Source organism: Tenrec ecaudatus, chromosome 7 (genome assembly GCF_050624435.1).
Source record: "Tenrec ecaudatus isolate mTenEca1 chromosome 7, mTenEca1.hap1, whole genome shotgun sequence".
Taxonomy (NCBI): Eukaryota; Metazoa; Chordata; class Mammalia; order Afrosoricida; family Tenrecidae; genus Tenrec; species Tenrec ecaudatus.
The window spans coordinates 103,198,718-103,211,242 of NC_134536.1; the positions used below are offsets into that span (position 1 = coordinate 103,198,718).

Below are 12,525 nucleotides of genomic sequence, written 5' to 3' on the forward strand. Positions count from 1 at the left end.
TCTTCAAGCAAACAACCACCTAAGTGAAGCATCAACTAAGTCCACATGGAAGAAGCACACCAGCCTGTATGAATCAAGGATTGTAAACAAAAAAATCCAAAGGAGAATGTTACTTTGAGGACTAAGGTGTATCTTACCCAAGCCATAGTATTCTCCATTGCCTCATATGCATATTAAAGTTGGACAGAGAACAAAGAAGACAGAAGAATGGATGTATTTGAATTGTGGTGCTGGACAAGAAGATTATTTAAGGTACCATGGACTGCAAAAGGACAAACCAATCTGTGTTGGAAGACGTATGGTCAAAGTGCTTCTTAGAGCCAAGAGACAAGGATGGCAAGACTTTGTCTTACATACTTTGGACATATTGTCAGGGGAGACTAGTCCCTGGAGAAGGACAACATGCTTGTTAATGTGGAGAATCAGCAAAACAGAGGAAGGCTCTCAACGAGATGGACTGACACAGTGGCTGCATCGGTGGGCTCGGGCGTAGGAACAATTTTAAGAACAGAACCATGCAGTGTTTTGTTCTGTTGTACATAAGATCACTATGGGTCAGAGCCGACTGAATGGCACCTAACAACTTCGGAGGGAATGGTATCAGAGCTTAAACTGTGGATGGCTGGTTTGCAGAAGGCTATGGATAAGAATGGAAACCTAAAATCCATTTGCAGGCCCCACACATGGGTTCAGTCTCGATGAGGGATTTGAACAGCCTTGCTTTCATACTAAGAGCATTGTAAAGTCCATTATGGTAGATGTAGTTAGGTTAAAGTGTAATATCATTTGATTTTCCTTTCAACCTGTTGTTAAGTTGTTTCAGTGTTTTTAATTTTTTGCTTTCATTCTGAGGTTTTTCTGTTTTGTCTAGTCATTACTGTTAGGCTTTCTGTTTGTTTGTATGATTTTGCATGACTGTGTTTTGCATAGTTTCCTGTGTATGAAATCCAGGATAAGTAGCTCTATAGAGATAGTAACTGGACAGGGACCTGACACGGGACAACAGAGGGAAAGCAGAGAGCTAACAGTGAGTATGAGAAGAAAATGCTCTGAAACTGTGGTGATAACAGCACAAATCTTAATATTGTTAAATGATTGAATTGTATGCCATGGGGGAGGATTGGAGAAGAGATGTGACAAAAAAGGGTGACAGAAACAGATTTAAAGATGCCACATGACTGGCTTTAAAGATGAAAGAGCCATGAGTGGATATCATGCAGGCCACTTCTAGAAGGTAACAAACTCCTAGCGTCTCACAAAGAAGCACTGGTGTACTCACAGCTGGATTTTTGCTCACTTATATTCATTTTGGACTTTCTCGCCTCCAGAACTCTGAAATAATTTTTTGCTTTTTAAGGCAACAAAGTTTGCAGTGATTGGTTACAACAGCAACAGGACACTAATACACCAGTGGTTTTCATTTCCTCTCAATAAAAGTTTGCTAGTTTTTTGGCACCATGGACCATCATCATTTTCTACAGAAAAAATTAAATTTTTTAAACAAATCTCAAACAAGCAGTAAATTTTCAGGAATGTTCCCACATTGAAGACAAAGCAAAAAAATCTCCAGCACGCATGAAATTTCCAGGCAACGTTCCTACACTGACGATAAAGCTATTCTAATCTGCTTTCCCACAAAAGCCTTTAAATTCCCTGCAAGTCTCTGAGCTGCTCATTCAAAGTCAATGATCTTTGAAAGCACACACTTTTAAAACGATCAATGACAGACATCTGGAAGTCTATCAATAACAGTAATCACGTGGTTCCCTCATGAAATGGGAGACTAAAATTGAGGGAGGGAAGGGAGAAAATGGAGGATTACTAGAAAGTTCCTAGTGCTCTATTTTGACTTTCAAAATCCTCGCATTTACAAAAATATGTGAACATGAAGTCAGTATTGCACCTTATCTAAATTGTTTAAGAAATATCCATGTGGAACAAGGCGCATGGGTGCCACAATGGGTAAGAGCTGGGCTGCTGACAAGCAAGGTCAGACCCGCCGTCCACTCCACGGGACAAAGGTGTGGCAGCATTCTTCCACGAACTGAGTCAACTCAGCAGTGGTTTGGTTTTTGTTCTACATAGAAGTGTCGTTAAATGCTAGTTAGAATTAAAATTAAAACACAGCTCTAGCTGACATCTTGGGTAGAAAACACTGACATTCAAAAATGCATAGGTGGATGAAAATGTAACAGACTTGCAGGTGATTTCTTTAAAATGGCGAATAAAGGAAGGTTCCAGTTGTAACAGCTGATTGAAAGTGGTAGTGGTTTCTCTTCTTTTACTCTAATTATTCCAAGAAAGCGTTGCAATGGAAGTTTCCAACAAAAGCACTCCTCAAACAGCAAGAAGTCCTTTTGAGTAATAGGATAAGGTCTGAGATCAAACTAAAGGGACTACCAGGTAAATTTGTTCGGCAAGATCTAAGTCATCAAAGAAAGATATGATGGACGGTGGACCTGACCTTTCTTGTCAGCAGCCGAGCTCTTACCCAGTGTGGCACCGATGCGCCTTGTTCCGCATGGAAGACTTGGTCCCCTCTCGTGGTAACCCCATGTGTCGGAGTACAACGGTGCTCCATGTAGTTTTCACTGGCTGATTTCTTCACAAGTAGTTTTCCACAACGTTCTTTCAAGGTATCTCTGAGGAGACTTGAACCACCAACCATTTGGTTATCAGCTTATTTTGTTAACCATCGGCATCATCCAAAGAAAATGAGTAATATAATCAAGGAAAATATGAGGGGCCTGCAAAAAGGTCAAGTATAATGCCTGATCAGAGTGTGCAGACTGCAGGCACAAACTGAGCAGTGGAGGCTGTGGTCCATGTGGTCCATTCGCTGTCTCCTTGAGTCTGGTTTTCATCACTCTTCTTTGCTCCAGGCAAAGACACCAATAGTTGCACCTTAGAAGGTGGCTACCATCAGCAATGATTATTAAATCTTTGGAAACTCATTTAAAAGATACCGAGGCCAATTCCCCAGAATAATACACACCTCAATACATAGAGTTTTTTATCTATTTTCAGACACATACTATATTATTAGTGCACACATTTTTAGGCACATGGGCTCATTCTATGCTGTGCTCCTTTTTAATACTACACACTCTTTGACCTGAAGCATAGTAAATCTCTACAGGGAGGGGACAGGGGTAAGCCTGCAAAATGACTTAGAATGTTTCCACACAGGTCCTTGCAATCTACTAACAAAGCTTTCAATCCTCTCCACGCATCCTCATTCCACACACCCTTCACCACCCCACCACCTCCCGCAAATAGGGACCCACATTCACACACACACACACACACACGTACACACAGTAGAAATGATGACATTTCTTTTGGCTCAGCACACCCATACAGGCGCTACTCGTCTCCTGACACGTAAGAAGGGAATTTCTACCTTGTTCAATTGTTAAATTTTACTTTTGTTTGTGTTTGTAAAATAAAGGTATTAAGTCATGGTCAGGAAGTCATAGATGCAAAAAAGTTTAGTAAATACCCCCATAATTGGAAAATGAACATCTGAAAGCGTGTTTGTTCCGGGGCAGTCCTCAGCCAGGCCTGTGTAGTGGAGCTGCGTATAAGCAATCAGCATCCGGATATGTCTCGCCAGAGACGGGCAAAGGGCTGCAAGCAGAGTGGCCACCGCAGGCTGGGGCCACAGCCCACGTGCACTCCGGTTCTGCAGTGCCAGCTACAGATGTGGGTACACATTGCCCTCCAAGGTCCCTCAGCAGCCACCCTCTCACATCCACCTTGTCTGAGAGAAGAACATGTGACATATCTGTAACTGAGTCTCTCCCATTAGCCCCCAGCATTAGCATGGACACAAGATACAAACGGCCTGAGTCTCTCCCATTAGCCCCCAGCATTAGCATGGGCACAAGATACAAACGGCCTGAGTCTCTCCCACTAGCCCCCAGCATTAGCATGGGCACAAGATACAAACGGCCTGAGTCTCTCCCACTAGCCCCCAGCATTAGCATGGGCACAAGATACAAACGGCCTGAGTCTCTCCCATTAGCCCCCAACATTAGCATGGGCACAAGATACAAACGGCCTGAGTCTCTCCCATTAGCCCCACAGCATTAGCATGGGCACAAGATACAAACGGCCTGAGTATGTGGTGGCCACACACCTCTCCAGCTCAGGTGTGTATACATGTTCCTCCAGGACTAGGGCTGGCCACTCTGGCAAAGGCTTTATCTGGAGTGGAAAGCGGGATTTTTTTTTTCCTGCACTGGAGGACGTGTGTTGAAAAGGGATGGGATCCTGTCAAAAGGCTGCATTAAAAACCCAAAGGCTTGTAAGCGTCTGCTGCTCAGAACCAAATTCCCATTAACAGGGACCAAGACGAAAACCGAATATGAAATACCCTGGCAGTGGGGTCAAAGTGAAGTTATCTACGTGTACAAAATATCAGTATAGGCCACAAAAGATGGCACAATATGCTAAAACATTTAACACATTCTTTATGCATGAATATTGTAGTTTAAATATACACCTTTCAACAGAAATAAATGCTGTTATGTGCATAATCCTGCAATAGTGTTGATCTACAAGTAGATGCTTGGATAGAAATGCAGAGTGAACAGGTATGGAAGAAAAAGTAGGAATACGCCCACAAATATAGAGATTTGACAAAGAACATTTGTGTATCTGTATTGAATTCTGATGCAAATATATCCATGAATGTGGTAGAACATACAGAAGGCAGAGTTAGAAAAACTTCTTAGATATAACCAAACATTTGGATGGACCAAGTCGCTAGGCCTGGGGCATCAGGACCACTGTCTCAGTGGACACCAAGGTCAACGGCATAATAATTCACAAAGACAATGTTCTACAGTCCACTTTGGTAAGCAGTTGACCAGTATCTTGAAAGTCTGAAAAAAGGTTATCAGTAATGGCTGCACAACAAGAAGGGTGTACTCAACGGAACTATATTATCATGTAGAAGCTGTTGCATTGAAGAACGTTCTGTTGTGCATATTCTTGCCACAATTAAAAAAATAATTAGAGAAATAACAAAAGGAAGGAAGTCCTCTAAAACTGATTGTGATAATGACTGTACAACTCTTCTTGATATGACGAACTAATGAATTTTATGATATGTTGATAAAGTGCCAATAAAACTGTTTAGGAAAACAAATAAAACTTGTAACCAGTCATCCGTGGTGCAACTATTGCTCTTTCCCCATCTGGGGAAAAGATGAAGAAAACTTAAAGATATATGGAAACAATTAGACTAATGGACCACATAAACATCAGTGTCCACAACCCTGAGACCAGAAGAACTAGATGGTTCCCGCCTACCACAACCAACTACTCTCTGAAAAGGCCAAACAGAAGGTTGTGTGTGCGTGTGTGTTGGTGGGGGGGGAGGGGGAGAGGAACGGACAACGACTAAACCCCAAACTATAAAAGAAACCAACTGGCTGGACTGAGAACTGATGGAACTCCCAAGACTGCGGTCCCTAGTCACCCTTTAGGTCTGAAACTGAACTTACCCGTGTTAGAACACCGACACGGGTAACACTTCCTCAAGGAAAAGTAGAGAGTATTAAGAAAGGAGGGATGGACACAGAAACACAAGGAAGTGAGTAAGTGATGGTACATTTAGGGTACTGCAGTGGATGAGTTGCAACAAAAGGTATATGAACTGTTAAATGTAATGCTGATTATCTGCTTTAATTCACAATTAAAAGTTTAAAGGTAAATAAATAAATATAAGCCTCTTATTAAAAGACAGAGTAAAAAGATCAACATTGTTACCAACAGACCACTGCTTTCACACATATTTACTGCCCAACTACTCATCGAACTAAACACACTACTATCTAATACCAACTCTCAGGGTTTCTCAGTCTGTAAATCTTATGGGAGTAGATAGCCTCATCTGTCTCCTGCAAGGCAACTGGTGGATTTGAACTGCCAGCCTGCAGTTAGCATCCTATGCTTACCCAACAATGCCACATGGGCTCCTTGCTAAAAATATCAAAATCATTGACATCTACAAACCCTAATGTCACAAAAGTAAAGGCCCGAGTCTGACAAACTTTAATAAAATCACAGCTGGCACCATCTGTGCGAACATAAGCAGCACCCCCTTACAGGACACCCATTTTCTCAAAAGGAACAGAGATGGTGACGAGCACGGGGATTCCCATTAAATAACATATCCACTCCACTTCTCCATCTCCACTGCCTATGTTGGGCACTTGAACTGGCTCTCACAACTTCCACTCCCAGCTTCTATGTCTTGAAATGGCCAGATGGCCAAGAATCTCTTGCAGACAAAGTGCCGGACATAAATTATGTTCTGCTAATGTGTGCACCTGAAGGAGACTTGAAAGGCAGGCATTCTCTTCCTAAGGTAGGGGCAACTGACAAGTGTGTAACAACGTGGAGCAACCAGAGTTCTTTGTTCCCTCTTCAGTCTAATAGTTTTTCAGGTGAAAAGTAGCCACAGCAGTTAAGGCAGTACTGTGATCTTGAAACATGAAGTCCAACAGTGGATCCCTGCCTCTGCTCTTCCAGCCCTTTCAATGTTTTTGTAAGTACCTGATTCCTTATGTTCTTTCAACTAAAAACAGTTACAATGGTTCTGTTTCCTGCCTTGAATCCTGTCTTTAATTGCATTAAATTACTTCAGATCTTCTTACTCCCTTGCAAGGGCTCCTGGGTGGTGGTGCAAATGATCTGTGCTTGAGTTGGCATGTGTTTGCTTTAGTTTTCTTGTTTGGACCACTGGTAAACTACTTCTAAGTTATTTGCCTCAAGTCCCATGCCATTCCAGCTCTTCACCTGCTCTGGCACCCGAATCTGACGATGCTGAAAGAAAACTTAAAAGACAAAAGGGGGCATATGAAAATAGTGCCTCCTCTTCTACACACCTGTGTCTGTGTATTCAGTCTGCAACTGAATGTGTCCTTTAATTCTTTCTCCATCTGGTGAAATCCCATTCTACCTTCAGAACCTACCTAAATCCAAATGACACTCCTATGAATTTTTCTGAGCAGGGTCACTCCACACTCCCTCCCCATATGTGCAGTTTTACACACCCTGCTCCCAACTGTGCTCATTCATTCATTCAAGACATATGCTGGGTTACATCTACCTCCCCTATGCCACATATGTACTACAGATACAGCTCTAAGCATGAAAGGTATAGCTTCTTCTCTCTTGCAGCTATAATCCAACAGGAAGATAGGCCATCCAGTAATTATTTAAGCGAGGTTTAATTAGAATTATGGTAAGTACAATAGAAGATTCAAGGCAAAGGGCCCTCAAGCTCCCATGAAGTGCTACCGATAACCAACAGAGCTGCTTGAAAACTCCCCCAGAGTCACGAAGGCAGCCAGAGGAAATGCAGCTCCATCTGGCTGTTCTTAATCTACAATTGCTCAACGAATTTAGAATGTGTAGGCACCTATTTATCCTTTTGTCCTTCTTTTACTTCCTAAGTACTGTCCATTTAGGAGACACGCACTGATGACTCAGCAAGAAAATGCTAAAGCCCAGCTGCCATACCTCTGCCAACAAAACGGCAATCTCCAGCCCACACTGGCCTTCGGCTTTTGTACAAGCCCTTAAAGGCCAGAGGAAATGGCATTCCTAGACAGAAAACTAAAGCAGCAAAAAAAAAAAAAACACAACTAAAGCAGCATCCCTTAAATGAAAAAAAAGGTAACCAGAAGAGTAACTTCAAAGTACATGAAGGGCTATGTAGTTCATTAGACCCAGAGGAAACATCAATACATGTATGTAGAATGGAACCTCTTTATATTAACTGCGCTGCAGAATACAGCCCTGCATGCCTTTTAGCTGTACACTGAATCAGAATTACTAACCACATGTACTCTAACACTTAGTTTATAAGTATGTCAGTATGTCAGTAGTAATGGGTCCAAAATTCATGTAATAAGCCAAGAACTGTACAATAAGAGGGTTCCAGCCCAAATCTACAATATATATTTAAATTTACAAAGAGTTCAATTCCTATCCAGTCCATCAATTATTACAACTACAAAAGCCTAATTAAACCAGTAAGCAGCCCTGTGATATTTTTTCCTGAAAGAATATAAAATCGTGGGAAAAAATGTGTATGTTCATACTAACATTACTCTAGATTTAGCAGCAACCCAGGAACCAATCTTTGCGACCTGGAACTGTGGTGTCTTCATGCCCTTCAAGTTGTACCCTTGAGCTTTTAACACTATTCTCTCCTCACCCACTTCCTCCACTTCTCAAAAACCACATAAACATCAAAAAAAAACCTGTTTTCTTAATTCATTCAGTGTCTAGCTACTGGCTGCAGTGCTAAGGTATATACCCTGGAGGTACTAATGCAAATCATGGTAAAACTAATGCTTCTTATTTCTCAATGTCAGAAGAGGTACACTTTTATCCCTAGTTTTCAAAGTAAATAATTCTCCTTTTTCCCCCAAAAGAAAAGTGCTAGCATGTGATAAGTAATGGCTTTTAAATAAAAACTGATAAATGATTTTGGGAAGTATTAGTGAAACCTAATTTAATAAAGTACTTTTTGAGGGTAATTTAAACACAAATTGTCAAATTATCTCTATACATAAAATGTAATTCCTGAAACTGACACTATTCAGTTCTCAAATAGGTTGCATGTTCACTAGCATTTCTAGTTAACTTACTATAGCTCCCAAAATGAGAAAACTGCATACTATATGAGCTCGGCTCCTTTCTTTTTTCTGGCCTTCAAAGGCCCTCTTCAGGGTTTCACAGATGCGGGATGAGTACATGACTCTCAATACCGAACAGTATTTCCAAATAACCACACACAAAATCAACAATCGAGTATCACAAATATTACTACAAGAATCAAGCAGACTGTTATCTTAACTCATCATACCAAAAAAAGGCACCCAGAACAAATAAAAATTGATTCAAGTTATTATGCCATCAAAAACTGCTTCTGCATATGGTCTGGTGCCAGTATCCCCGCATGATCCAATAACCTAGTATCTGCTGTGATCGTGAAGTCACTGGCTGATGTTGTGTGGCAACTGAAATGTGAATCATTTATACAGTACTAAGAATACAGCTTCAGGAAAAGTCTCAATCAAACAATGCTGGAGTCGTAAATGGCATTCCCAAGCATTGACTCTCCTGCTCGGAAGAACGACCTATTGTCACAGAATGAAGAAATAAAACCATTTACAAGCTTTTTTCCTAACCACGGGAGATGTTCGTTTTTAAAATCTCCGAAACATTTTTCCCTTGAGGTTACTTAGAAGGCATTAAATATAAATCAGATCTTCAAACCCAAAACATATAGGCTAAAAATAGTGTGTTATCTATTTCAAAGGATGAGGCAGCAGCCCTTCCAACTGAATAAACTAAAATTGGGTTGTTGTTTTTTTTCCCATCTCTGGACCTTTAGAATGAACCTTCAACGTTACTGTGGCACACAAATTGATACCCATATAGTCTCCTCCAAAGCCAGCGGGTCAGAGAGCATCTCCGAAATCTCTGGGTGCCTAAGCCTCGAGCTCGTGCAAGGGAATTCCTCCTCGCTCTGGCTCATATCCAGACTTAGAAACAGCACCTCAACAACGAACAACGATCAACGCGGGTCATTTTCTTAGGGAACACTGCACCCCCCGCCTCATAGAACCTCTATCCTCCTTTGGAAGCCAAGGAAAAGGCCCTGTACAAAAACTAGGCAGGTGGACAGCAGGTAGGCTCCACCTAAGAACGCGAGCATCTGAGCCCCGAGAGGAAGGACGCGGTGGTAGGGAAAGGCGGCGGCGGGGACCTACACCTAAGGGGAGCCCCACCCATGGAGGTGAGTGCACAGCAACCCTTTAACCCTGAGCCCTCCCCAGGCCGCTGCCCGCAACCTCGCGTCGGGCCCGGCCCGGGGGAGGGTCCGAGGGTGGCAAGCCAGGAGCGGGGGAGAGGCGGCGCCCCGGAGGCTGACCTCGCAGTCTCCCACGGCACTGGTGGGGTCGACTGAAGCCCCGGGCCCGCCCTCACTCCCTCCCTCCCCAGGGTCGCGGCCCGGCGGGCGCAGTCGCGGCGTCCGGGCGGCCCGGGAGGGGCACCGGCGCCGAGACGGCGAGAAGGTCACGGGCCAAGGGGGCCCGGCCGGGGGCGGCGACGGTCGCCCTACCTTTGGCTTCGCAGTCGGCGCAGTATTTGTTGTCCTCCTCCCTCAGCAGCTTGGACAAGATGAGCTGGTGCTGTTCGTTCAGCTTCTGAGCCTTCTCCCGGCAAGAGCGCGTCGCCATCTCGGCAACGGGGCGGGGAGCCCGGGACAGCTACGGTGGCGGCAGCGGCGGCGGCGGCCGGGACCGGGCGGGTTGAACGCACCTGGCGCCGCCGGGTCCGCGGGTGGGCTCACCCAGAGAGCGGCGGCCGGGCGACAGCTGGAAGTGGCAGAGGGGCGGCGGCGGTGGCAGCGCCGACGAGTCCCGCCTCCTCGCCCAGCCGGCCCCGCGCGCAGAGCTGGATCCCGCGAGGGGAGGAAGACGACAGCAGCTTCCGGGTAGCGCGGCAGGAAGGAACCCAGGAGGCGGGCGCTGGGCGCCTGCGCGGAACTTCCCGGGCGCGCGGCCGGCCTTGCCTTTGCGCATGTGCAGTGGGGCTTTCCCGCTAGGCGTTTTGAGCACGCCGCCTGGCGCTGCCTGCTGTGGGCTTCCCCAGTATTACAATGTAGTTGTCGCAGAGAACCTAGGGCGGGAGCGAGGAGCCCTTTTTTCTGCCAAGGGCCATTTGGGTGTGTATATACATAACATTCATTCCGGGAGCGTACTGGTCCAACATTTAACAAACTCACCCCCAATGTGATGGCTGAAACATGATTTTGAGAGTCTTGCAAATCCCTAGGACTGAATGTGTGTCCTCATTGCCCCCCCACCCCCCATGGTTAATCCAGCAGCAAAGTGGCAATTTACAAGAGCACACGCTGGAACTGTAGAAATATTAGTGATTGGGTGGATGCATTTATTCATTTAATGTTTATTCACTCTTAATTTTGAAACATACACTATTCTATATTCTAGAGACGTGGAATAAAATGGGCAAAAAATGCCAAAACAGACTTCAAAGAGGAGCTCTCTTTGATGAAGTTATATTTTAGGTGAAAAAATAAACTATCATTGTGTGCTCACCTCCCTGATACAATTGCTGAAGACAAATGGGTGCATAAGCAAATGTGGTGAAGAAAGCTGTTGGTGCCCAGCTATTAAAAGGTAGAGCACCTGGGGTCTTAAAGGCTTGAAAGTAAACAAGCAGCCATCTAGCACAGAAGTATCAAAGCCCACATGGAAGAAGCACACCAGCCTGTGTGATCACGAAGTGTCGAAGGGATGAGGTATTAGGCATCAAAGAACAAAAAAATCATATGATGGTGAATGAGGGGGAGTGTGGAGTGGAAACCCAAATCCCATCTGTAGGCAACTGGACATCCCCTTATGGAAGGGCCTCAGGGAGGAGACAGCCAGTCAGGGTGCGATGTAGCAACGATGAAAAATACAACTTTCAGGGGAAAATGAGCAGCAGATATTAAGGGCTCTAGAAGGCAAATGTTTTTAGAATGATGATGGCAACAAATGTACAAATGTTTTTGACACAATGGATGTATGTATGGATTGTGTTAAGAATTGCACGAGCCCCCAATAAAATGATTTTTTTAAAGAAAAATACAACTTTCCTCCAGTTCCTAAATGCTTCCTTCCAACACCCACCCATCCCACCCCATTATGATGACCACAATTTTACCTTACAAATCTGGCTAGACCAGAGTATGCACACTGGTACAGATAGGAGCAGGAAACATAGGGAATCCAGAGCTGATGATCCCTTCAGGACCAGTGGTAAGAGTGGTGATACAGGGAGGGTGGGGTAGAATGGGGTAACCGATTACAGGTATCTACATATAGCCTCCTCCCTGGGGGAAGGACAACAGAAAAGTGGATGAAGGGAGATGTCAGACAGTGTAAGACATGACAAAATAATAATTTATAAATCATCAAGGGTTCATGAGGGAAGGGGAGCAGGGAAGAGGGGGGAAAATGAGCTGATGCCAGGGGGTTACATGGAGAGCAAATGTTTTGAGAATGATGAGGGTAACAAATGTACAAATGTGCTTTATTCAATTGACGTATGTATGGATGGTGATAAGAGTTGTATGAGCCTCCTATAAAATGATTTTTTAAAGCAATATGATAGTAGCATAAATTGTAAGCTAACATTTATTATTAACTCATTCAACTCTTACCATAAATCCATAGCCTTGTTACACTGGTGAGAAATGTGAAGCATGAGGAGTTAAGAGATTTGCCCAGAATACAGACCTACTAAGCAGAAGAATTCAAATTAAAATCCAAAGCAGTCTAGCTCCAGAATCTTAAACTCCTAACAATAAGTTACATAGGGAGGGGAAAGCGTGGCCTGATGGTTGGTGTCACTTTAGCAAAGAGTTCATGCAAAAGTTCCAATATCTTTCTTTCCATTTTTCCACAAATGTTTTTGAAGCGCCCT

The 12,525-nt window shown here is 43.9% G+C and overlaps 1 protein-coding gene across 3 annotated transcripts in view; it reads right to left on the reverse strand.

Moving 5' to 3' along the window:
• Positions 1-10,493, reverse strand: part of SMAP1 (small ArfGAP 1) — a 147,433-nt gene extending 136,940 nt beyond the window's left edge. For 2 of the 3 annotated variants that reach the window (XM_075554917.1, XM_075554916.1), the window contains exon 1: positions 10,154-10,492. In XM_075554917.1, the coding sequence (XP_075411032.1) occupies positions 10,154-10,271 (118 nt within the window). In that variant the 5' untranslated portion in view covers positions 10,272-10,492. Of the gene's footprint in view, positions 1-10,153 lie in introns of all 3 variants that reach the window. The other variant, XM_075554915.1, reaches the window with a different exon arrangement.
• Between the last annotated feature and the right edge of the window lie 2,032 nt (positions 10,494-12,525).